Raw genomic sequence first — 27682 nt, 5'->3', positions numbered from 1 at the left:
TGCTCTTCAAATGACAAAGTTAAACACTTCAGTGCTTAAAGACAGAATGAATTTACCCTGGAGATGAAGAATGTCCTGGAAAAACTTCTCCCCTGGTGAGAACTCTTGGTGAACTCAGATACATGTGCTGCATGCCTGAGGATGATGCTGGAATTACTACAAAGGCCCTTTCTTCAAGTTGTTTGATACCGCAAGTGCCAATAAATGTCTAATAAAATGTCTTATAAAACACCACACCACACCAAGTGCCACAGAATGTCTTAGAAAATCACATACACTTTTGGGTAACACTGTACTGAAGGACAGCGTTTGTTTGGCTGGACAACACCTACATAGGCATTTAATGACAAAACTATATAGCCATTCATAATGTCTTATTCCAAAAAGCATCCATTGGTCATAACACTTGTTGTTGAAATGAAATCACAATAGACAGAAGCAGCTTTTATGAAAACTGCCCCATGTTGGAATAAGCCTTTATAAAATCGTATGATGTCAGTGGTCCTGAAAGGCTTATTTAAGACTTACAATCCTTATCTTTAGTAAGGTACAGCACACTTTTATTTGACAGTCATTTGTAAGCTGTTTTTCAGCTCTTTTGTATGAGCACCCATTTTTCTGGCTTTCTTGGATTTTTATGAATTTGTTTCTACCATTCATTTGCTTTAGAGAATAAAGACATTTGTAACCATCTGGAGTTTCTAAGTCTAATTATTAAGACTGCATACTGAAATATCCGGTGAAATATGAAATTAATTCACAATACTCACAACCCTTAAGAGCTGTTACTGATGTTTTCACAATATGTTTATGTAGAAATGTGCTTTTCCATTATTTACAAATCTTCAAATGCGCATCTCACACAGCCTAATCCAGGAGTTCCCAGCTCCGGTGCTGGTGAATTTACATTATAATACAATACAATCGGTGCAAAGTACTCCCTGGTTTTCAATGGGTCCCACGTTGGCTGGCTATTCCAGTGACTATTCCTACCTGCTGACTCGCCGTAGCTGCACTGATGCTAGCTTTAATGTCAACAAAATGTTTGTTTTAACATTTCTTTGTTTGAAAATGCTCTTTCCTAGTTTGGTAATGTGGTCTTCCTCACATATCAAAGTTTTTCAGAGGTATCCCGGACATAGTTGCTTAGCTATGAAGTACCAACTGAGTGAACCAATATGGTACAGCACCACCCTGAGGCACATTAGCAGTGCGTCTCTAGTTAGTTAAGAATATTTAAACACACAGTTCCCATTTGTGGTTTACAGGGACCCCCCACAATTTTGACTGACACATCCAAGGGGTCCAAGGGGTTAAATAGGGAGTCCCAGACCCCCATGACCCCCTGTATTTCGCCCCTTGACTACAACAGGGCTTAATATCCTGATGCAAGACTTTGATTAACTGAATCAAGTGCATTTGGCTTGCAACTCAAGGTCTGCAGAACGTTAGAGCTCCAGGACTGAGTTGGGGCTCTTTGCCTAATGTTCTATGGCAGTGGTCACGAACCCTGCTCCAGGAGATCTACCTTCCTGCAGAGTTTGGCTCCAACCGTAATCCAGGCAATTACTACATTCATAAGTTGTTGATCAGATGAATAAGGTGTGAAAGATTTGGGTTGGAGACATCCAGGAGGTTTGATAGTCATGATATTGTAGTCTACTCAAAAAACTTAATGAAGCACTGCAGCCAGTTTGGTTTGATAGGACATTTTGCATTTTGAAGCCAGACGATGGTCTTGTTCCACGATGGACGAGGTAGAAGGGGGTTGATAAACTGTGCAGTAACAAGTATACCTGATAAAATGGGCAGTGATTATAGATAGAAGGCCGGTGCACCAAATAAAATGGAAATGCAGTGGGAAAATTCTGGAACCTCTTTCCCTTCAATTAGTCTAATCGTAAGCATCCAAGTGAACTGACATATCAAAGGAATTAATAAAAGGAATATTTTATTAAGTCTAAAGTTTTGATGATTTTTTATAACTCAAAGTAAGTCACACTGTCTCCTGAACAATATCTACAAGTCTGCACAATCTTAATAAAGGCCAGGATGTAGTTTTAGCAGTTTAAAGTTTGTGATTTATTTTTACAGAGCTTATTTGGGCTGTTTGGATGACTATTGAGTTCTAGTGTTTGTTAGCAAATTGAGCCATGCTGCTCCAGTTCTAAACTAAAGAAGCAAAATTTGGACTTCAAAGATGTCTCAGCCGAATGAGTACAACTGGGTAAGGGGAAAATGGTGTAAATTGGATTTCTCACCAAACCATTCCTTTAAGGTCCCTGCCTACCAAACTGAAGAATAAGAGCTTTTATGGTGAGAATGATCATTGGCTGTGTTCACTTACCTGTTAACTTGCTGTGTAACATCTTGAAGAATAATTTAATTTAATGATGTGCTTTCTCGGTTTTGAAATAAGTTTTAAAACATTCAGGGCCTGTGTGCTGATTTGTAGGAGAAACTGACTGTGAAAGCACAGCATTAATCTAGTGGTTTCCTTGCTCTAGCAACTATGCTAGGGTTATGCTATGGACTCATCAATGCTCAAATGACTTTTTCTGAAAAACAAATTCTATAGATTGTCATTATTTACAGCTCAGCAGCACTGTTTTATATGATCACTTTTTTGGACAACGACATATCTAATACTTGGCTCTGAAAAATCAAGACATTTTGGCACAGAAAACATTGAAAATCAAACAATAATATATGCCCACAGGAACATCTTTAGTTAGCCATTCATGAGTCGAACAAAGCTTTTAAAAAAGAGAAAGCATGAAGCTTTGCAGTGTTTTGATCATTTGGACTGCAAGTGAAGCATTGCTGACTTGGTCCTCCACCATCTGTATTGGGACTGTGCTTTGTCTGCCCTCTTGTGGGAAAGTAATGTTAACAGTTCTACTACTGGATGAATGGCCAAAGCTTGATTTTCAAAGATTTATGGAGAGGTTTGGGAGGGGGTGTGATTAAAGGTGAAGCAAGCACTTTACAAACATTGCAAGTGATGAAACTTCATAAATGATTCACGTGTCATTCAATAATATTTATTAGAATCACTCAACATGATAAATATATTATTTTCCATTTGATTAACAATTTAATAACACCCAGTGTAATGTTTCTCATTTTCTACAATAAGTATTAAAAAGCACAGCAAAACCGGAGGAATGGGGCACATTAGATGCTGAGACTTATCTGAAAGTTGTGTATTATGCTTGTTTTTTCATGTGCTGCTCAACATCTCTGCCAGTAAAGAGAAAGAATTAATGCAACTTGATGTGATAAAATGATGTCATATTTTCATTAAAGTACATTCAAACTAACAGGTGCATGAAGCTAGAAGATGATACTGGTAGTGGAACAATCACTTGATGCATCCTCAGCAAAACTCGCACCCAGCATGAAAACTCAGCAAATCCAGTCTTGTCATATATCTCACTTTAACGGTACACTAGGCAAGAAAAGTCAACAATGACAAGACTACATAATCGATGAATATACTAAACGATGAATGAAGTGCTTTCAGAATCAGCTACTGTCGCTCTACTTACATAAAAAAAAATCTGTTCACTTTATCGCTGCATTTTTTTCCATCATTTGCAGTTATCAAGTTTCTTTGTTTATTGTCTGCCCCTTTCACCATGATTCCTAAATCTATGATTGAATTAAAGCTTGCAAATCAGTAAGAACAAAAACAGTTTCAAAAAAAATGTACAAAACTGTGACCAAACACCAGTGTGCAACATGAACAAACACAGAACCAAACTCATAATCAAACTCTAAACCAACCTTAAAATACACTTGTCAAAAGATCATATGCTTATATTAGTCAGATAATAAGTAATAATAAAGACTTCAATAGGAACCTTCAAAAAAGGAAATAATATACTTCTACCACTAGGTTAACACTGAAAACCTCGTTCATTAAAAGTTGACCTTTGAGCGTACACCAGCGCCAGCTTGTTGTAGAAAAATGGGGGAAAAAAACCCCTTCCCTTTGGAGTCTGAACCATAAACCCTCAAGATGTGTGTAAGTGCTTTTGAATTAGCGCTCTCAGTAGGACACAAAGTTGGCAGGGAAAATGCCCACCTGCCCCCTCAGCTCTCCCTCCCACCAATCATACTGTGAGTCTGTCTTGGTGAGGACGGTGATGCGGTCTCCAGCCGCAAAGCTCAGGTCCCCTGGCTGCTGGCCAGTGAAGGGGTGCATGGCTGTGACCACCAGAGCTCCACCAGACGCTTGGCCTGCAGCAGAGTTAAGACAGGAGAGGGTAAGACTGGTGAGATGGAAGATAATCAGGTTAAGGCACACTGGGTCTGTACTTTCGTCAAGAGCTGTGCACACGTATCTACATTACACCCTCAACAGTGGCCTGTTTCAGATATTTTTTGGTGTGAAAATGTGCAACACAGCAGTTCAGGGCTATGCTCTATTGCAGTAGATCTTGATTAGTTCTGCAGGACCCCTATACAGTGGGGGCAGTGTGATGATACATTACAGTTACTGACCATAAACTGCATTACAATCAGGCCAGAGTCATACATACACCATCCCCCACTGAACCCACTATTTGTAACGTGCTTCTATAGTGTCAAACAGCAAAAAAGTGAAAGGCTACAGAGATTAATGTAAAAGGGCTTGCATGCTACATTATATACTGGCTGCATTTTACAGATGTGCTGCATTCTGTGGGAAGATTCATGAGCAGACAGATTTCCTAAATATGTAAATCTTCGGTGAAGAGCTCCTGCCTGAAAAGTGAGGCTACTGTCATACAGATCTACTGTAGATTTGATGTTCTTTTTTTTTGTCCTGCCACATCACAACTGTCATTTTCAGATTCCCCTCTCATGTTCTGTCCCCAGACCTGATTACAGTGTGGTTTTCTAAGCATAGCGTAGTACCATGGTTAAATCTAGAACACTGAACAACTGCATGTATCATAAAATAAAAAGATTTGGATAAAAAGTGGAGAGTCTGTAAAACAACAATTATAAACTGCATAGCAACAGGTAGCTGACAGAATGCTAATGCATTATGCTAAACCTTATTTTGTTGATTTTTTATGCTACACCTTATTTTGTTGATTTAACCAATGGTTTCTCTTTCTGTTTCTTCTTAAGTAGTTTGTTTTTAAAAAAACTGTTACCTTTTTAAAATGTAACTTTAAGTTGAAAAAAAGACTGGAGTCAGGCATGGTGCATGAAATTAACGCAACTAAAAAATAAAACTGCAATGAAATATGGTACAATAATGTTCCCTAACTAAAGGTACCTAAGACATTCCCTTAAGGTTACCACCCTAGTGAGAGTTTAATAATTATTTTCTGAGTGTATTAGGCTGAAATGCTGCACTATTCCTTTAATGTATTACTGTACAAGTTCATGATGATGTCTGGACTCTGGGGTGATCATTCCATTGTTCTGGGAACACCAGTGGCTTCTTTCTTTGACTTTTTTTTTTCTTTTGTGTTCATTAGCTTTTAACAGCTTCTTAACAGCTATACATCCTTTCAGACCCATAGTGCTGAGCTGGAAGGATGGAGAGGAACAGCTGTGGATTTTTTCAGCTCCAAAGCTTGATCTGGCTAGCAAAAAACAAGGCTTTACATAAATAGACAGACCCAATTATTTATTTATTTACAGTATTTGAAAATGCTAGATGCCCATTACATAGTATGAAAATATGTCACAATGAAGAGACCAGTAGAAATAGTTAAAATTTACTTCGAATAGAATCTCATAATATTAACCTACATTAAAATTTAAGAATATTTTAAAACCTCCTGAAAAGTAGAGAGAGACACAAGGTTTTGTTCCGCAAGCAACAATATGATTATGTGTATCAGAAAATGCCCTACATGCTTGAATTTAGGAAAAAGTAGGATTACCAACTTTACCACACTAGGGGGCAGTCTAATCCACTCTCTGGAAGCTTTGCCAGAGACTTGAGCAGAAACCAAAATCAGTCACATAAAATACAGATTACAACACACAGTTCAATAGTCTACTTTTTGATTTTAGCTATTAATTTTATTATACTTGTGTTATCGGTTGCAAGAGAGGGCCCTGATAGGAAGAACTGTGTCAGCTGGGTTTTCCCTGCATGAATAACTAAATACATTAAGAAGAGTAAAACTCACTAACAGATACTAGAGCAACATTCCAGAATATATGAGTAAACACACTGATGCCTCCCAGTAAAATCACCTCCGTCTCTCCCGGTGCGACTTCACTTTATCTCTTCATTCTTTGACATATTAAAATGTGAACAGGCAGAAAGTAATCCCCCTGGCAAACTAATCAACAACATATTTAATCTGTTTAATATTTTATTAGGTTCTACTCTAGACTAGATTGTGTAATTGAAGTACAGAAGAGTTCCAGTAACACTTGGTGATGAAATACTCGAGTACATGAGAATGAGATATGAATGTCATCGAAGTTGCACAATATTGCTTTTTTTCCTCCTTTAAGAGACAGTCGGGTCATTTTAAGTCATATCTACAATGTATCAGCCACTGTGAGGAGATGTGAGGGGAGATAAAGTCAGATTTGGTACATTAGTTAAGCACGTCATGCATGTACTTTGCAGTGTCTCTAGGCAGGTTCCTGCGGCCTCAGTGCTGATAGTGACTAGACTAGTCCTGATCAGGGAAAAAGGCCCATATCATGGAAAACGGAAACTTTGCCTGCTTTTTTAAACAAAAGATTTTATTAAAGCATGTAAACAGCCCTGACTTCCTGTGAATATCAGAATTTAAAAGCAATTTATCTGGGCAGTTAGCATTAACTTCCTCCGCATATTCTAATATTAGTTAATATTAGTTTATCATAAATAACATCACCACCATAAGTAGTGATTGTATGTATGTCAATGTTCAAACCTCTCTATGTAGCAGCAGTATTAATTGTAGTTATCATCCAATACCTTGTTTGGCTAATCAGTGCTTTATTATGTTATTCAATCAATTTTGTGGCTGAAAAGTCCCCCCAAAACCTTCAGTTATGCACGTAGATGTGTGTTCATGTGCGGAGAACATTACATGTGGATAAATGAAACATGACTTCCTGCAGCAGAAAAAAAAATGGTTAAACCAGATTATACTTCAGATTTAGAAGATAACACTGATCATTGGGCAAACAGTAAAAAAAAAAAAAAAATTGATGATGGGTTACCAGCAGCTGTATTTGGCCTCTGTCGTTCACAGTTGCAACAACAAATCTGGAGAAAAGAACTGAAAACAACTGGCAATGATGTTGACAAAAAAACGAGATCTCGGATTTGTAATCACGTAAAAATTACGTACCGTCACACCCACTAAGAAGTGTGCGAAAGCAGCACCGGTTATCTGCAGCATACAACATTAATAATACACACATGTACTCACCACTGAGCAATGGCATGAACTTCGTCTACAGATATTCCAACAAGCTGCTGACGGAATAAGTCTGTGTGAATTCGCCTGAAGCTACTTTGTTTTCAACTTCTGTGCTGTGACCTGCGTATGCAGCTGAAATTCACTTTGCATTTTAAAAAAAAGACCTTGCTCCTCTGTTACAGACAGTAATGTAAAATATAACCAAGACCACCAATTTGTGCTTCAAATATTTGTGTTTCACACAGCTGGCCAGGGGTGGTAAACTCAGTTTTTACCACATCCTGTTGGCAAACAAGCCAAATCTCTTTCCTCGAGTCAATGTCTTCAAGCAAAGCATTTGAAGTGGTTTCACTGAAAAGATTTTGTGTGTCAAGTACACCTCTAACAAAATGAAACAGAAGGGCTTTTGAGAAACACTCATTTGAATGTTCAAATGAACATGAGGAGGTGATAGCATTGCGCTAGCTAGCTTGCTTTGGTCGTTTTATTATACTCTGGACATTAAAAGAGCATCCACGTGAAGGATTCGGGGGTGGGTTTTAGAGGGGGCATACCCTTATTTGAGGTGGATTTCCCCACAATCCAGCACCAAAAGTGTATTCTCGGTACAAGATTAGTCTGTCTCTACAAGAGTAAATATCATTATGTTCAATGCCAAGTGTCAGCAGGAGTGGTGTAAAGTACGCTGCCACTGCACTCTGAAGTAGAGGTCTCCTGCAAGATTTCGTCCCACTCCCACCCGCTCCTGCAGAAAACTGAAATCATTTGGCCTGCTCCCGCCCACAAAGTTCCATCAAGGTGAACTGACATCCAATATCTGACATAGTCTATTCACAAATACATTATTCTCTGCTGAAATAACACAGCAGTTGTGGTCATCAGACTCACTGTGAAGTAACTTAACAAAACGCCACTTGTTCCCAGAAAACACAAGGCAAGAATTAAACCACAAAACGATAATTTTGGGGGTTACGCTGGGCTTGGCAGCTTTGGCAGTCAGACCGAAGGCTCCACCATCTCTGTAAGCTACAAGAATTTGCATGTTGTTCACATCATCAGTTGCCTCACAACTCTTTAGAACGACTTCATTCATTTGAACTTTTTTTTACTGTTATCATTTTGGATTGTATAAATATATGATTTCGTGATCATTCTACTTTATTTAGGCTATTTATTAATTTGCAGCATTTCTCTTCATGTTTCAGCCAGCTCCCACCTGCAAGTGGGCTGGTTTCCCGCCTGTTCCTGCGCTGAAAATTAGTCCCGCGCCGCAAAATATTGTGGCAGGTACCACGGGTCCCGCAGAAATCCGTGCGAGTGCAGACCTTTACTCTGGGGCAACAGCAACGCGTTCACTGGAGTGTTGAATCAAGCTTCACTATCTAGCCATCTGATGGATGATCTGGGTCTGCCTGATGCCATTAGAACTCTACCTACCAGAATGCATTGTGCCAACAGTTTGGTGGAGGAGGGATAATGGCCTGAAGCTGCTTTTCAGAGTTTGGGTTTGACCCCTTGGTTCCAGTGAAGGGTAACGTTAATGCTACAGACAAAGACACACATAGCCCTGAAATCAACCCCACTGAACACATTTGGGATGAACTGAAACATCGATGGCAAGCCAGACCTTCTCATCCAACATCAGTGCCTGAGCTCACAAATACTTTTTTGACTGAATGGGCAAAGAGTGGAGGCTGTTATAGGGGTGGAGGGGGCAACTTCATACTAATGCCCATGGTTTCAGATTGGGATGTCCAACAAGCTCATATAGTTGTGATTGTGAGGTGTCCATATACTTTCGGCCATATAGTGTAAATAAAATACAAGAAAAAGTGCATCTGGGCCGTTTAATGTATAACATATGGGCTATTCAAATAAGTCTGGCATTAAATTCATACCAGACTGAAACGTGTGAAATAAGCACTACTGACATATGAAAGCTGTTGGAGAGAAGGAAGGAAAACAGGTGGTAGGAGTAAAGCAGGAGACATATATGAGAGAGAAACATAAGATTCAGACAGAGGTGGAATGCGGTTTTCTTACTACTGGCACCTGTGCTGAAATCTTAGGAAAAAAAAATAAATAAATAAACCTCAGGCGGTGCCAAGAGCTGCAGTCGGGCCGTTTTTCACGCTAAACACTTTTTGACTCGAATCCTAAAATAACTGCATCCCGTCAACGTAACGTTCATTCCCCGGCTACCACAAGCTGCAAGACGCAACAAGCCGAGGGGAGTTTGACAGGAACACAATCCAGAGAGTTTCTTCAGATCTGTCAGGTTCGTGTGTTTTGGCAGAGTGATGACATTTGAGCTATGCGGTTTTCTGCTCGCACACGCAACATCCAAAAAGTGACAGCTCATGAAAAGGGGGAGGGGGGGACGTTATTCAGTCATCTCTCATGTCTACACCTATGTGCACTCTATGATTAGAGCTAACCAAGTTCTGGTCCCGTCATGCGTATCGTCAGAAGCCTGGTGACTGCTTTTTTTTTTTCTTAATGCAAGTGTCAATCTCAAACATTTGGTGGTATCTGAGAAGCCTGGCTATAAAAAAAGGAGACAAGAGAGAAGAGATTACTGAAGGTCAATCATTTCCAGCCAGCTGATCTTGTTGCATTCTGATGTGAAAAGCAAAGCTGGATTAGGCCAGCGAAAGCCACACACTGCCTGCTCTTTGTGTCTTGGGAAACCACCAGAAAACAAGTACTCATACTGCCCAAAGTCATTGCCCTCAGATAAACCATACTCGCACAATAGTCTCCATTTATAGACTGAGAAGCGGAGGTGTCTTCGAAAATGACTATCTCTCCTACTTTTCACCAGGAGAGCGTAATTACAGTACTTGTTGTGCTAATGACCTGCAGTGTATGGAAGGAATGTTAATGAAACACTGATGAGTGAGAGTTTTGGAGGTCTCCTCCTTCACCAACTATGATATAATGATAGTCAAGGCACTGATCAGCCTGACAACCAAGACACAGGTTGTAAACATCACATTCAGCAGAGATATTGTTCACAGCTTGCTGGTGAGATGCATAAACATTACGCTTTTGAGAAGACATCCATCTTTTAACATGAACTACAGCAGATCTTTGGAACAACGAATCATTACGCAAAGCCACTGGTTGAATTGGATCAAAGCCCCAGAGGGCTTCATTTCTTCCATCACATGTTTCTGCTACTATGAGTGATTGGCCATACCAGTCATTTTCAACCTGTAGGCTGTGGTGGTATTGTTAAGGAGCCGCTGGCAGTCAATTTACAATATATAGACATTTAACCAATATTGTTGTGATAATTATAAAAAAATAGTAAAATATCATATTTAGGTCAAGCTCACTGATTTTGATTAACATGTTTTGTTAATTAAATTGAACATAGGTTAACACCTTCTATAGGGAACTGATGTGGCATTTTTCTGTAAATTTTACTGAACAATTTCTATTTATTTTTGTTGAACTTATTGGAAAAAATTAAATCTAAAATGTGACATTACTTTTGTACAGACTACATTTTGTACTTAATTTATTAAGTACAAATCAAGTTAATTTATGATTCATGTGCTGATTCGCTGAACATATCAGTCAGTGAGCTCATTAATTAGCATGTTAGCCAATACAACACAAGGAGAAAGTAATGACTGATACCGAGCTAAGTTAACTAGTCTGCGAACGTCAGCCGTTCATTATGAACTAGCTAGGTATCTAAAGTCTTCTAAGGTAAAAGTAACTGGACACTGGATGCTTTTCACAGTCCAGATCACATAACGAAAGAGGTATTTTAGTATTTTGGTTGCAACAGTGGTTGCTTTGACAAGTGTGTGGCTCTATAATATGCTGACTCTTTGTAGCCTCTGCCTTGTTAAAAAACTTTTTTCGATTTCTGCTAGTTGTGTCGCTAGTTAACGATAGCTTCAGTGGAAGTGCCATTAACTTTCAGATAGTTTATTTGGTGCTGTTGATTTTTTAGAAAGTGTCTTTACCTTTTCACTTATGAAACCAATTCAGTGATTTTTATCAAAATAAATACATAAGCCAACAGAACCTTGCCATTTTCACACCCCTGGGCTAAATAACGAAAATATAACTAAATACCTGACTGGCGAGTAAAAGACGCACATTGTATCCTACTGTATTTTTACAGAAAACTAGCTGCATGAAGTTTTGTTTAAGAGCACAAACAACAGAAGGAAACAAGACATCTATCTGTTGTGGTGCAACCAAGATGGACAGAACCAACAACGATAACTACACATGACAAGAAATTCTATCATTACTTCCAAATTATCCTTTCAGACAAACAAAATGTCCACTAATTCCATACATTAAAGCACGTCCCATACATTAAATACCGCCCCTTTCCCATCAGCCCCCATTTTAGTCCAGAAAAGGACTTCTGGTTTATGTAAAAGAGCTGAGGCATTAACAGATCCGCCACGTGCATCACTCAATGAGCCTAACTAATGCGTCTGAATCAGAGACAAAAATAACAACAGAAATGCACCACAATGATATCTAAACCAATTAAAAAAGTAAAGAGGGGAAATGAATGATACCAGGAAATTGTTCTAATAATAAAAGATCATGGCTCGTGTTTGATCGAGGGAGGGAGGGAGCTTGCTAAAATGCACATATTAATGTAGGACTAGTCATCTGATCTTGGAGGCTTTCCATTAGGTTGGGATATTTTTAAGGAGGCATACAAGACTCTGAATGAAAAGTAGATGAGAAAGTGTCTCCATTTTTAATGGGGATTCCACCCACTCCCACCCCCAACATGAAAACTGAAACAACTCAAGTCCCTCTGATCCTTAACTTCTGAAGCCTTCAGACAAGGCCAGGAAAGGCCAAAGATATACAAAGCAAACTTGATAAGGAATAGCTATTAAAAAAGTAATAATAAAAAAACTGTTTTTCATTTCCTGAAGAACATACATATACGTATAAGCCTTAAACCAAGCAAAGATAAACCTAACACTTTACTTGAACCCTGCTCCACAACATTGACCTAACCATGTCATGTCCAATGTCGCACGCTGTTACGAGCTATCATGACAGACCTTGTTCAGTAATATACACTATATGGACAAAAGTATTGGGACACACCTTTTAATCATTGAATTCAGGTATTTCATTCAGTCTCATTGCCACAGGTGTATAAAATCAAGCAGCTAGCCATGCAGTCTGCTTTTATAAACATATGTGAAAGAAATTCTAAAGAGCTCACTGAATTTGAGCATGCCACCGTAGTAACAAGTCAGTTCACAAAATTTATTCCACGATCAACTGTGAGTGGTATTACTGAAAAGTGGAAACGTTCAGGAACCACAGCAACGCAGCCACCAAGTGGTAGACCATGTAAAGTTACAAAGCGGGGTTGCCGAGTGCTGAGGTGCATAGTGTATAAAACTCGTCAATGCTCTGCTGATTCACCACTAATTGAGAATAGCGAAAATAAACCTAAGATCCTGTTCACGACTATATCCAAACTAACTGGTAACATTAAACCGTTTGAAGACGATATTCAAACAACACACATCATTGGTTTTTATCAGATTCTTCAATGATAAAATAGAAAATATTAGACTACAAATCCAAAATTTAGGTCCAATATCACAACATGATACGTGCCCTGCCAGGCCAGAAGTCCAATTGCTATCTTTTAGTCCTATCCAACCAAATGAATTTGTCACACTGATTAGCTCATCCAAATCAACAACATGCATTCTTGACCCAGAACCTGCAAAACTGCTCAAACAGACTGTCCCCTGTGTTGTTAAACCTCTGCTGTCTATAATAAATTCGTCCCTCGGTCTGAGATATGTACCAAAATCATTAAAACTCGCAGTCGTTAACCCCCTACTTAAAAAGCAAGATCTTGATCCCAATGAACTCGTCAGCTATAACCCAATTTCCAATCTCCCCTTCACTGCAAAGATCTTAGAAAAAGTGGTCCCACATCAACTGCGCTCCTATCTACAAGGAGAACTCTCTCCATGAGATGTTCCAGTCTGGCTTTAGACTCTTTCACAGTACTGAAACAGCATTAACTAGAGTAGTAAATGATCTCCTTGTGTCTCTCAATAGTGGCCATATTTCCACACTAGTCCTTCTAGATCTCAGCGCAGCTTCTGATACTATGGACTACAAGATCCTCCTTGATAGGCTGGAAAATCTGGTTGATATTAAAGGACATGCTTTGTCCTGGTTCTGATCCTATCTGACTGACCGTTACCAATTTGTCAGTGTTAACAGTAAACACTCTGATCATACGCTAGTATAATACAGTGTCCCCCAAGGATTAGTGCTCGGGCCGCTGCTTTTCTCTCTGTACATGCAACCTCTTGGTAACATAATTTGCAGGTTCGGCGTTAGTTCTCACTGCTGTGCGGACGACACGCAGCCCTACAGATCTGCTAAACCAAATGAGGCTCTGAATCTAAATAAACGAAGAATGTGTAAAAAACATCAAAAGCTGGATGACCAACAATTTCCTTCTTCTTAATCCTAACAAAATTGACCCAAAGCAGCGAGATCTCAACTCACCAAATTTGTACTAAATTTAGATGACCACACAGTCATTCCAAGCACCATCGTAAAAAATCCAGGCATCATCTTCAATTCCAGTCTCTCTTTTGATATACGTTTGCAACATTGTTAGAACCGCATTTTCACTTGTGTAACATCGCTGAACTACGTAATATTCTATCCCTAAATGATGCGGAAAAGCTGGTGCCTTTATAACCTCCAGGCTGGACTACTGTAACACCATGTTGGCTGGATGCTCCAATACATTACTAAATAAGCTCCAAATGGTCCAGAATGCAGCTGCTAGAGTCCTTACAAGGACCAAAAAATGTGATCCTTTTCTAAACGTATAAATCATTATACGGCCTGGCCCTGCAGTATCTTAGTGAATTAATTCAGTCATACGAACCCACACATACACGCTGCTCACAAAATAACGGCTTGCTGACAGTTCCTAGAATTAGAAAAGACACAGCAGGTGGTTGAGCATTTTCCTACATAGCCCCAAAATTGTGGAATTATCTCCCAACCTCTGTTCGGGACTCAGACACACTCTCTACATTTAAAACTAGACTCAAAAAGTATCTGTTTGCACAAGCATTTTGCTAATATATCAGTCAACAGTTTGTACTATTACTCTAATATCTCTCCATAAACTGACCTGTCCTGTTCATCAATTTCTGTCTCGCTCACACTCGCTCTTTATTTGAGCCCCTGAGCGACGTTTGCCTTAGTCACCACATGGGAGCCACCAGAGCTGCTAGAGTCATCAGAGCTCCATCTCCGTTGGCTGATCTGCACCGTTTCGACCACCATGGAGCTTCATGCTATACAAAGCTGTGCAAACCCCTGCATGAACTGACCCTCCTGATGATGATGCTGCTGCATAAACTCGAACTATCTATCAACCATTGCTCCACCTGTTTTCCCTGTTTTGTATTCTAATATTTTATACTAATGCTGTCTGCTATCCGATGTCGACCAGAGGAGGATGGGTTCCTTGCCACTGTCACCACTGGCTTGTTAATGGGGGTTTGGACCCGGACTTTTCTGTAAAGCTGCTTTGTGACAACGCCTGTTGTAAAAAGCGCTATATAAATAAACTTTGACTCGACTCGACTCAGTAACTGTGCCGGGAGCTTCATGGCATAGTTTTTCATGGCCACACAACTGTGTGCAAGCCTTACGTCACCAAGCACAATGGCAAAAGTCAGACGGAGTGGTGTAAAGCACGCAGCCACTGGACACTGGAATCATGCTTCTCTATCTGGCAGTCTGATGGACGAGTCTGGGTTTGGCAAATGTCAGAAGAACGGTGCCTGCCTGACTGCACTGTGCCAACTATAAAGTTTGGTATAGGAGGGATAATGCTAAGGGTTTGTTTTCGGGGGTTGGTCTAGGCCCCTTAGTTCCAGTGAAGGGAAATCTTAATACTTCAGCAAACCAAGACATTTTGGACAATATGGGCCAGAAGTATCTGTGAGTAAAAGTCCAAACAGAACTGCATTCCAGCTTAGATCTCGAAAACATATTTTAATACAGAAACCGTGTATAGTTGTTTTACTCTGTTCTGAAGTGCATGATGCGTAGTTTCAACAAAAGTGCTGTTAACTTTTAGGTGTAATAAACAAATTTGGTTCCCTTTCCCAGTCTGTTATTAATAAATGTTCATGCTCTCCAGTGAAATGACAATCTGTATAAAAAAATAATTAAAAAGGGTTTAAGGAGGTTCAAATAACTAAAAAAAACTGTTTTTGTAGGGTGGAGTCCCAGTGTCCCAGTTGGAGTCCCTGTACATCACCACCTAGTACACTGACATCGCAATTATTTAAAGTTCAAATATTTGCTGTCAAGCTGGACTGAGGAACACAGTGGCATAATCAGCTTACTCAAATGTGCATTATTGATACTGAAAATTTGTTTGCCAATTAGTTTCCAATTTAGTTTTTGCCAATAGTATTACTGCCTAGCCCTATTCATACGTATGAAGTACTGATATCTGGTTAGACTGAGAGCTAGACCGTACCTCATCATGCACACTGTTGCTGGTCTATATTTTTCTGCATCACAAGACTATAAAAATGTTTGCATTGCAACACTGTTTTGACTGAGGGAAAACAAAATGATAATGCTGCATGCTGCCTAAATTGTAACACAACTATTAAAATAATGGCAGCACAAGATCAAGACTAAACGTAGCGAACTTTCTCTAGGTCTGTTTTCGCTCCCGATTTAGAGGAAATGGCAGCAGCTGAATATTGTGATATTCGGGTCAATGCGGGGCGCACACCATCTCATCACACATATCAGCTATTGGCCAGCACCCTGTGTAATCCTCCCTCTTACTGATGTTATTGTCATCTCTCTGTGGGAAAGAATGCACTAGCTGCGCAGCTGACTCCTGACATGGCAAAGAGCATGAGGGCCTTTCCTATGAGGAGAAGAGATGGGAAAAAGGCCAGACTCTTGCTCATGGCGTCTGTATAAAGCTTCCCAGCCAAGCCAAGTGGCTTCCCTCAGAAACAAGGGCAGACAGGGCTGTGTTCAGTGCGTGATTTCTTATTTAATCCCCACAATTCAACTGTAAACACAGGCCTCTGGGAGTCTAATAAAAATAAATGTGGCTTTCTAACTGAAAAGAACACAAATCATTCACCACACGCAGGTCCGGATGAATGAGAGCTTTTTTGCAATCATGGAGGTTTCAACATTTTTACAGTTTTAATTGTCCATTACTAATTACTGCCTATTCTTATTAGATTAGCATTTCTTTTCATGACTGGCATGTGTATCCATTTCGCTGCCTCTGACTTTTCAATGTTGTTAAAGGTTCCACGGTTATGATGGAGTGATGGATAAGAGTAATTATTTCTTTCCAAGCTTGTTCTTGACAACATACTACGTCTACATAGGACATGGATCCAATTCAAAATCATAAATAAAAAATAAAGAAATGATAAATAATAAAATAATAGAAATAATATATAAAAACGACTATAAAATCACACTGATACTACTAAAATGATCCATAGCCTGGGATAAGACCTTTCATTTACAATTTCATGTTTGTTCTTTACTTCAGTACATCAGCTGAACATATTTTCTCACAGGTCATTGAACCTTTTGGGGAAATAAATCAAAAAGGAAGTATTCCAGATAGCAATGAACTCTCAGCTATTCTTTTAAGCTCTAATAAAATCTCTGTTTGTCAAGGGATTTAGAGGCACTCCAGTCCATTTGTCAGGCCTCTTGGACCAAAGTCTGTTCTTGGACAGCAGACCATAAAACCCCTTTATTTTTTCAGTTCAAGGAATCCATGGTCCAACTCAGTTAAAAAAAACAATGGATGTTTTCGGAAACAATAAAAGGAACACTGCAATGAAACGATGCAAACCAATGTAACACATCACTGGGCAAAAACTTGCTGCTTGTTTAGTTGTATAGTGTAATTTGTTCACTCTGTTATCCTACAACAGCCCAAACAATGTCCTTAGGCATCATTTAGCAATGAACACTTCATTTGGCCTGGCACTTGGCTCCTCACTGAGGTTTACATAGTCTATAGGCAACTCTATATAGCACCACCTTATTTTGCCAATGAGCTGTCCATCATGGTAATTAAGACCACTGAAGATCATTCACTCTGGCTGGAGTCAGTTGAGCACATGTAGCATATAAATGACCCAATTGCACGCCTAATTAAAAAAAAAGGTCTGTGTGTCTGAGGGTTATATTAAGAAGCCAAACCCTTTCTAATCAAAGCCACTGTCCAATAGAAGCTAATGATAATAAATAAAACATTTGTATATTATTTGATTGCCACTGAATGTTTATATGGGTGGTTTGGTTTCAATTTAAAAGCTCTGATTATTTTCATTTGTTGTTTATTCTTTGAAATTTTTTAACACTGTGCCAACCATCCCCAACACGCACAACATAGATGAAATCATGAAGGCACTCATTTCAGAAAATATTTTCTAACACTAGAAGGTTTTTTTTTGGTTTTTTTAATACAAGATTTAGCTTTAATTTGCTGTTTGGGTTATCATATTGTATGATATGCCTAAGATATATGGTAGAGAGTGAAAACTGTGCCTCTCCCTTAAACCTCTCCCTTAAACCGCTCCCCTAAACAAGTTTTCATTACTGGCATAAGTAATTCCGGAAAAGGAATACCTGGGATTGTACCATCCACAATTATAGCTATTTTTATTCCTCCTATTTTATTCCTTATTAACTCCATTCTCTTCCAGCAAAGAATAGCCTCTGGAATGTAACATTCATTGTTTACTGTAAGACACCTGTAAGATTCACTCACCTGATCTTTCAGATGGCCAGCTTGAGAGGCTGGGATACAGTGCTGGTTTTGTTTCTGTAAAATAAGCTGTTAAAATTATGACCTGTTATTATCAGTAGCTGTATTTATTCACAGATGTTCACTAAAAAATTCCAAATTCTATGCATTATATCAAAAGGTTATCCATTTTAAAATGGCCAGGACAACAACACTTCTGACTAAGTAGGGAACAAATGACTCACAGCATCATGAGCCAATCATTAAGTCAAGAGTCAGCAATTCTATTCTAGATCACATGGGAGTTTAGTTTCATCATTCTTTTAATGTCTTACCCTCTGCCCTTGGAGTGAAGGAGGAAGCAGCCTTCTGCATTGGGGGCTTTGGTCTTCTAGGGGCTGCACTCATCTGTGAAAATAAAAAGACACTTCAGTAAGCAGTACTTGAATTATTTATATTATAAACTAGACCCCAAGCAACAGGACTTTCCACAGAAATTCCACAGATATATTTTTCCACCAACATTTCAGAATAATTCAATCATTAAGATCACAGAGATGAAAAAAAAACCCGTTTTCAGATTCCACTAAACTAGTCATTCAGAGTGGCCCCATGCAAAATTCTCTGTTCCAGACAAACTGAGTCAGAATTGTTCGCAGTGGTGGTGATAAGAACCAAACAGCTTTACTACCATTACTTCACCTTTATCAACATTACATACTAAAACTCTGAAAATGTGCATGTTGACTATACAGTTAGCAAATAAAACAATTATATTACCTGTATATGTATATGACACCTGGGGCCGTATTACAGAAACCTTGTAAGCTATTATCTGCTTAGTCACCATGACAACTTCAGTTAGGACTGAATTTAGGACAGAAGCTTTTACAGAACAGCAGTTCTTAAATTCATAGTCTTATCCATTAACTCTGGATAAGAAAACAGCATTACAGAAACATCCTAACTAGACAAAACTTACTGAATTCTGTCCTAACTTTAAGACAATTCTAGAGGTGTCTTAACTTCTGTTTCAACCATCTGTTTCTAATCGTTTTATGCAGTGACAGGCAGTATGTTTCACTATAACTAGCATAATCATGTTACCTTAAACTAAATTGAATATAGTTTATCGCGCTTTAGTTCTGTTTGACCTTTGATTACATTTTTCCATTACAGCTGTGCGCGTATGGTTGGTTGCTAGGTAACAGACATAACAACAGTTAACTTGGATCAAGTAAGTTAATATTTCTTTGAGATTAGATGCTGTTGGATAAGATTCCTAAATTAAGATAAAATTTGCTTCTGTAATACACACTTGTGAAAAATGTTCATCTTGACCTGTGAGATCTTAAGACAAAAAGATTGGAAGTTTCTGTATCACAACCCCTGGTTCCTATCACCACCACAGTAAAGAAATCAGTTATTAAAGCTACACAATGTAAAATTAGGGGATTTGAAGACCTCTGGTGGAAATTGTGTGAAAAAACATTTTGTAACGATGCTCACAATTCTGACTCCATCCCCGAGTAGATGAATCTAATGACTGTTATCCTGTTGAAAATCCAACTCTACGCCTCTGATTTTTTAATTATTATTTCAGGCTTTACAGAGCAACTTACAGCAGCACACGCATACCATATTTTAGCATGTTTTCTTTCCTGATTCAGTAATGCTACTTCATTCAATTTTAATAATAATACAAAAAGCAGCTTTACGTGTCTAAAATGAACCACAACATAAAACCTCTTTGAATGACGTGGTTTTACATGTCAAATGTTGAATTTCGAACACATTTTAAAAATCTGTGAAATTCCTCATTAAAACCACTGAATATATTTTGAATTCAGTACAGATAAACCATCTATTGAGCTGCCTAACCCTTATTATGGATGCTATGTACGAAACTTGTTCCTAGATTGCCCTCAAAATGTCTCAATTTTAACTGGCTATAATAATATTCAAAACAGTGTTTTTTGGCTGTTTTCAAATGTTCCAAAAACAGCTTGGTATGATAACTGTCTATTTTCCACTTCTGTATAAACAGTTTTTCTAGTCACATTGTGGATTCATTGTATTTTTAAAAAATATTCTCAAAGGTGCCAAAATAATCAATGAGTGGAGAAAAGTTTAATGGTTTCATGGTGTATGAATTGTGTTCTATAGAATCTTTGTGAGCTCAGGGAGCCCCTGGTGAACTCAAGTCTTCTGAACTTCGGTTTATGGCCTTCCCATTTTTTTTTGTTTGGCTGCACATTATCTTTTAAATGTGACCTGTATGCGACATCAGTCTGAACAGATCATGCTCCTAAACCGACCTGCATGTGCAAAAGAACAATGCTTCACGTGGTGGCTCATCCAAGGGTAAACAATCATGACGGCCAGCGAACGCAAGTCATTCCCGGAGCTTTTAGTTTCGTCTTTGCCAGCATCACAGGAGCGATTCTAAAGTTCCAATGACTGACAGCTGGACTCATCACCCACAACGTGTTCGAGTTCGCCAAAAAAAGGGCACGTTATTCGTCCATGGCCACTTCTTTGGTTCGTGTCCTCGGATTCTTTTAACTATTCTCTGAGGCTGCAGCCTCAGTCTCCTCCGGCTGCGTTCGGCCATTCCATTCGAAACCTCTTCAAACACGGTGCGGTTTGATGAGTCTCTTCTAACGTTTTGGTACAGAAACATCAGCCTAAATGTTTGAGTCTCAGCAGCGTGAAATTATGACGAATGTTGAGTTGGATTGACGTAAAAGTCACATGAAAGTCACATTTCAGTACCACATATGAAAGCGTCTCAAATCGGAATTGAAAATGTCAGATTCAATGCGTTTTTTGCTGTTCACACTGCCACACAAATGACACATCTGTGTCACATATGCGGAAAAAGATCAGATTTGGGCCACTTTTACCTGCTGTGTAAACGTAGCCTTAGTCACACTACAGACCTAGTTGATAACATTCACAGTTGTTTCTGTTTAATCTCACTTTTGAAGTCTATTAGGCATTGTAAAAATGATAAGTGTGTAAACATGCTTCCAGGAATCTGAGGTCAGAACGTGAGCTTGGTTGGAGGAACACTGACCCTGCTGGATGACCGTAGATGTTTGCTCTGCCACTCGCTGGTGTACTTCTCTGTATAGTCCTCCAAAATGGCATAAAGGTCATGGGCTTCAGGGGGAGGTTCCACATCTCCATTGAGAATGGAAGACGCACGAATGTCCTGGGAATAGAACCTTCCAGAGAGAAAAGCAAGGCCAACATTGAGACGAACTGCAAGGATCACTCCAGTTCAAAAAACAAAAAGTCAAATAATAAAAAGATATTATGTAATATATTAGCAACTACATTACCTAATGCTAAAAGATGTACTACTTACTTTCTGTTGGTTTCTTTGCGTTCGATGAGGTAGGAGCCAACAAGTGACACTCCGGCATAGAGGCCACGGGACTTGCAGTAAGAGTAGACAGCCGCTGTACTGCGCAACGCCACATCAGCCTCCAAATTCCTGTCACAATTGCTTAGTCAGATGGGTTTGTCTGTGTGCATGTAAGCAGAGTGCTGCACAATACATACTCAAAACCAGCAGTGCATGGAAGGATTACGCTAGGCCATTCGCACCCACATAACTGGCTTCAATGCATAGCTCAGAGTTCTGGACTGTCTGATTCCACAACTGTTAAAACTTGAAATCACTGTTCATTCAAATTATTAACAGAAATCTAACCTTATTTGAAGTACAATGATTGTGGGGAAAAAAACTCTAAATCTCATTAAAAATAAATATTTTTCTCAAACCAGGGCACGCCACGATTGTTGGCACCCGTACAATTAAAAATTTGAGCAACCTCTCTTTGCAAAGATAACAGCTCTGATCTAACAAGGGATCTAACATCATTTCTTCATATAGAATCTCTCCAGATCCTTCAGATTCTGAGGTCCATGCATGTGGACTCTTCGGCTCATTGCACAGGTTTTCCATGGGGTTTAGGTAAGGGAGCTGGAATGGCCATGGGAAAACCTTGATTCTGTGGTCAGTGAACCATTTTTGCATTGATATAGGGTTCTCTGGATCATCGTCCAGCTGGATGGACGATGGATCTAACCAGTTTAGGCTGAGGCAGTCAAGTTTTGATTTACCATCTGCTGGTACTTGAAGGGGTCCATGATACCATGTATCCAAACAAACTGTCCAAGGCCTTTGGAAGAAAAACAGCTCCATAACATCACAGATCCACCACTATACTTCACAGTGAGGATGAGGTACTTTTCTGCATGGCTGCTCCTCACTGTGTGTGGGGTCAGAACAGGCATGCATCCTTTTCTGGGTAGATTCTTATTATCTCCAGTTGCTTTAAAATTCTTAACTATTGCCCTGATTTTCAAATGTTTAGCTATTTTCTTGTAGCCATTTCCTGATTTGTACAGTTCAACAACCTTTAGTTGCACATCATTGCTGGATTCTTTGGTCTTTCTCATAGCGGTGGATTGTCTGAGGGAATTTAACTTGTGTGCCACCTCACGTTTACATCCCAGTGAAACAAGAAGTCAAGGCTGACCATTTAAGTGTTCCTAATCACTTGGTTAAATTTAAAACATGAAACATGAATGGTATTACATTTCAAATAAGATTTCCAGGGGTGCCAACAATAGTGACACACACGGATTTGAAAAAATACTTATTTCATGAAAAGATTGTTTTTCAATATTGAATATTGAAAAATATTGTACAATATTGATTTCAATATTGTACAATATTTTAGATCCAAAATGATGAATACAGCTGTAGACGACTCCACAAGAACTGAGAATGCTGTAAGACAAATCAACATACAAAATGCAACAAATTTAAATAGGCATGTCCGAATACAAAGTGTGGCATGCGCTCGCCCCCCCTCGGGCCCTGACGATGATGGCCGCGAGAGCCAGCAGGAAGGCGGGGCCCCGAACACCCAGTGGCGGCGAAGCTCGTTGAGGACGGCAGGGAGAGAGCCGCGAGTGTGGAGGGGGTGGAGCGCAAAGCCCGAGCTCCCCCGAGGGACGCGAGTCACAAGAGTGACAGCGGGACGAGGAGGATGAGGACGACAGTGCCGGCCACAAGAGGCACGAGCGAGTGCCGAGGTCCGCCGCCCGAGCCCCGCCGCCTGGTACGCAGTGAGGCCGCTTCACTACACCTCAAGTTCGACCCAGGCGGCCGAGCTGCAAGCTGGGGGCTGTGACGGGGAGGCGGAGCGGCGAGCTCTCACTCCCTCTCGGCTCAGGTGCCCTTAATGAGAGCCAGCTGATGCTGATCTGGCTGGCAGCGTGAGCGCCTTTTAAAAGAGCTGAGAGGGAACAGAGCGAAAGAGAAAGGGACAAGCAGCAGCCGAGAACTGAAGAGCTGAAAAGCTTGAGTAAAACGACTGAAAAGTCTAGTTAGTTGAAAGCCACTGAAAAGTGGCCAGCTTAACAGAGCTTTGATTATTTGGTTTTGTTTGCTTTGTTTATTTGGGAAATAAACTTTGGCTGCTGCAACACTGAACCCTGCCTCCAGCGTCCTCCTTGAGCCCGGGGTAGCAGATGCAGTGCTACACAAAGTTATATATTGCAAAGATTACCTAACTTTTATCACAGTTTACAATGTTTTTACAACACTGCATAAAAAACTACATGCTTAAAGCTAAACAATGCTTTGAATGTCTTTACACAACAGTACTGTGTTGATTATTACATATATACTATATGTACAAAAAATGACTAAAGAAAACGCAAAAATGCAAAATGCACATAGTGATGCTCACTCTGTGTATAATTATCATACAGAACTTACTGCAGTTATGACTGGAACCACTGTCTTAGAGCACTGCAACCCTTTCTGAGAGTTCCAGCATAGAATAAAGCATGGAATATACCAGCTATTTCTTTAACCTCTCAATTCTTTAGTCATACTCATGAACATGCATCAGCTGTGCATATCATGACATAACAGTGCTTAATGTGCAAGCCTTTATAACTAGCACTTGTTTATTCGCCCCTACAATAATGGTAATATATGTTAGCCTGCTCATGACTTTTCTCATGTTCACACAGCTTCACATGTATTTGAATATTGTAACAGACATTCAGGTAGCATCATTTTATCATTTTAGCCTGTTAGCAATCTACCCGTGATACGTTAGACACAACTACTTTCTTATGTAGAGAGTTTATCAATTCAAGCCTTTTACTTATATATACTTAAATCTACATCTACACAAAAATTCTGAATAGGGCTGTCGCAATCATGAAATTTTAGCTGACTATAATTTTCATATAAATAATTGTGATTAACATTTCGTCTTTTCTTGTTATGCAACTATTAAAGCGCAAGCCTAAGTGGCCAAACTAGCTGATGAGCCACCTTGCTAGCTGGTTTACTTGGTAGCCAACACTGGTTATTGTCAAATCAGTTCTCTCACGCAAATGTCTAAAGTTAGACAGAATGTTTAGAATTAAGCAACTGATACATGTTTTCCGGAGAGAGGAAATGTAAGCAAATTAACTCATTCTGCCAGTATATCTACTGGCAAACAAACATTACTCCGTACTGCCCTGTAAACATGTTAAAGCCCCAAACTAGAAGATTGAACTTTGTTTTAAGCCCCATGACGTCTCAATGAATGCATTTACTGCCTTATTTTATTTACCTCAACCCAGCGCACCCAATTCACATTCTGTTTGTTGTTTCAGCACAATATGACTTTTAACAACTGTGGAAAATTACTGCAGTCAACTTGAATAACTGCAATCATCAAATAGCTGTGATTAGGTGATTATGTAATAACTGTAACAAGCCTTATTGTTAGTACAGACACATGTTAGATTATGTCTCTGTGTATCCAAAAAAATCTTTTGTGAAACCGCAACTTGTCTGAATAAATAGCAGCAATGCTTTTTTTCATAGTGTCCACAAAAACTTTACATCGCATGTTTAATATTGAGGCAGATAACTTGACAAGAAACTGCTAAGTAGATATTTAGAGTATGTTATTTATCATTTAATGATCTGTTGCTCCCAATGTTGTTACTGTCCCTGAATAAAACATTTAAAAGTACCACATGGTATCTAATAACAACATTCCAATCTTCTCACAATTAATTACTGAACACAATAATGACATTGCACTATGTGGAGGTTTTTTTTTTTTTTTGGAATAAAAAACTGGATGGATCAGTCAATAAAGTGCACAGTCACCGTTTCAAAAGTAGATGGTTGTGTAACAATAAAGCTATATATCAAACCAACAGTTCTTGACAAAGCATAGTGCTTAGCAAAGGTTCCTATCATTATATGTAATTCTGAAGGAGACTTCTGTACATGCTCCTGCTTGCTGAATGATGGATAATTGGGCTGCCGGTTAGAGCTGGTGCTGGCAGCACTACCGGATCTGATCTCTATATAAATCACCTTTCATCAAGGGTAATAGGTCTCATGAGATACCAAAATTAAAATCAACACAATATAAAAGACGGCTATATTTATCTCTATCAGAGAGAGAAAGAGCTCTTCTTTGAAATATTATTCAAGCACACTGTTCAGGCTGCAACAGCTAATTTACATGCCCAAAACCAAAAAAAGACTTATATTACATATTTAAAACATTTCTCTGCATTTGCTTAATACAAATTATTCTGACTGTGTAACTCACTGAAAAGCCAAATCAAATACTAGTCAAAGCCTAGTGTCTATTCCTCTTCCATTCCTTCCACACTTTCTCACACATTAAGCTACAATCAAAATAAATACACAAGCTCTCAACAGCACATCAACAGCTTTGTCTGGAGCCTCAGGGCATAGCTATCAGTTTCAAAAGATAAGCGTCCTGGATTGAATGCACTCACATGAAAACAGACGTAACAACAGTGACATGCGACTTAAAAGCTTAACATTCACTCTAAATGCCTACGTTTCTATCTCATTAACCTACTCTATGGCATCCCTTCTGCTCGCTGGCACTAGGATGAAGACGTCTGGAACAGACGGTGATGTCATGGCTCGTACCTGCCAAGAGGCCCAACGGCCACAGTGCAATTTCCTCCAAACGTGAGATTTCCCCCTTTGCTGAAGGCTTCCACAGCTCTGCGCTGATTCAAGATGATAACGAAATCTGATGCCTGAAGATGAAAAGCAATTTAGAGAGTGTTAGTGTGTGTGTGCAAGATTGTGCTTTATGATTAAGCTGAATTCAGCAGATATAGACAGGAAGTTGGGATTAGTTGAGTGGAGCTTTTGTAAATCAGAATTAAATTATAATGCCTCACTTCCATAAGACATCTAGGATTTACAGGATTTTCTTTTAATAACCAAGTGCTATATGTACTAATACATACACAAGCAGTCAAAGGTTTAGTCAAGCACATGTATGTTTTTCAAGTCCTTAAACTTTTACAAATAAAACAAATACAGATAGTATAGGTCATGATTATGTATGAAATTGTATGTAATTCTCTTCTTGTTACTTCCGTTCTTGAGTGCCTTGCTATCCCTTTGCTACTGTAGCACTGACAGCTTCCCCGTTGTGGGACTAATAAAGGATTATCTTATGTGGTGCATCACATCAAAATCACTGAAATGGTTCAATGACAAATAAGGCTTTCAAAATGACAAAAAAAATGCATGCACACTGCTGTATCTGCAAGAATGTGATCAAATGTATTGACTTTTGTTTTATGACTTTTATAAATGGTATAAATTAAATAAAAAAAATATATATAGTTTTGCCCTCCAGGTAGCACAAACATACATTAATAACCTTTGTCCTTTAACACAAGTTTATACATATTATTAAATAATGTATATTAGAAAAAAACATACATAAGTATATTAGAAAACACATTTTCAAGGAATTATACTGCCTGGCTTGGTAAACTGAACGAGTCTAACGATGACTCAAAAATGCCAATTTTTTTTACAGTTTCAATATTTGTGAATGGTCCTCTAACCTTGGCTTTGCACCATGAAGGTCACTTATGATGCAATACCCTGTCTATGCTTTCTTAAAAGCAGACAAGATTAAAAGTTCCTTTGTCGTCAGAATTTTTTCCAATTAGTTGGATACTTTTAAAGGCTTGGAGCTGCATTTTGCAACTTATGACTTGAAAGGAGAAATAGAACAACATTTGTTTTTTCAGGTTCCATTAAAAAGTCTCTGCCAAGAACTGCATTAACTACACAGTGCTTATGGGCAATCTACTCATATATCACTCTGACAACCACCCTGACATCTATTGTACATCTGTCATCAGCACAACATTTAAGAAATAAAGGTATCTTCAGAGATGATTTGGTGTCCTTAATACTGAGTACCGGCTGGTGTCTAAAGATCTGGATGAGATACAGGCACAGTCTGGTTTTGGTGTCTTTGCAGGGAGTCTCTTGTTGTACTGCACTTTTAACTACTGGCAAGTTAGGACCATGGGGATACTTCAAAAAATTAATCAAGAGCGCCAAGTCGCACAAGCACTC

The 27682-nt window shown here is 39.1% G+C and overlaps 1 protein-coding gene across 3 annotated transcripts in view; it reads right to left on the bottom strand.

Annotated features, from left to right (window-relative positions):
- Window positions 1–1282: 1282 nt before the first annotated feature.
- The window catches only part of sh3yl1 (SH3 and SYLF domain containing 1), a 51265-nt gene continuing 24865 nt past the window's right edge, over window positions 1283–27682 (bottom strand). The window contains exons 5-11 of one of the 3 annotated variants that reach the window (XM_036593885.1): window positions 26219–26331; window positions 21578–21706; window positions 21284–21434; window positions 18540–18612; window positions 18229–18294; window positions 4091–4245; window positions 1285–3243 (exon numbers count right to left, since the gene is read on the bottom strand). In XM_036593885.1, the coding sequence (XP_036449778.1) occupies window positions 3235–3243; window positions 4091–4245; window positions 18229–18294; window positions 18540–18612; window positions 21284–21434; window positions 21578–21706; window positions 26219–26331 (696 nt within the window). In that variant the 3' untranslated portion in view covers window positions 1285–3234. Of the gene's footprint in view, window positions 4246–18228; window positions 18295–18539; window positions 18613–21283; window positions 21435–21577; window positions 21707–26218; window positions 26332–27682 lie in introns of all 3 variants that reach the window. The other 2 variants (XM_036593886.1, XM_036593884.1) reach the window with 2 other exon arrangements.

This window comes from Colossoma macropomum, unplaced genomic scaffold (assembly GCF_904425465.1).
Source record: "Colossoma macropomum unplaced genomic scaffold, Colossoma_macropomum, whole genome shotgun sequence".
In the NCBI taxonomy this organism is placed as follows: Eukaryota; Metazoa; Chordata; class Actinopteri; order Characiformes; family Serrasalmidae; genus Colossoma; species Colossoma macropomum.
This window is presented reverse-complemented; position numbering and strand designations above follow the sequence as displayed.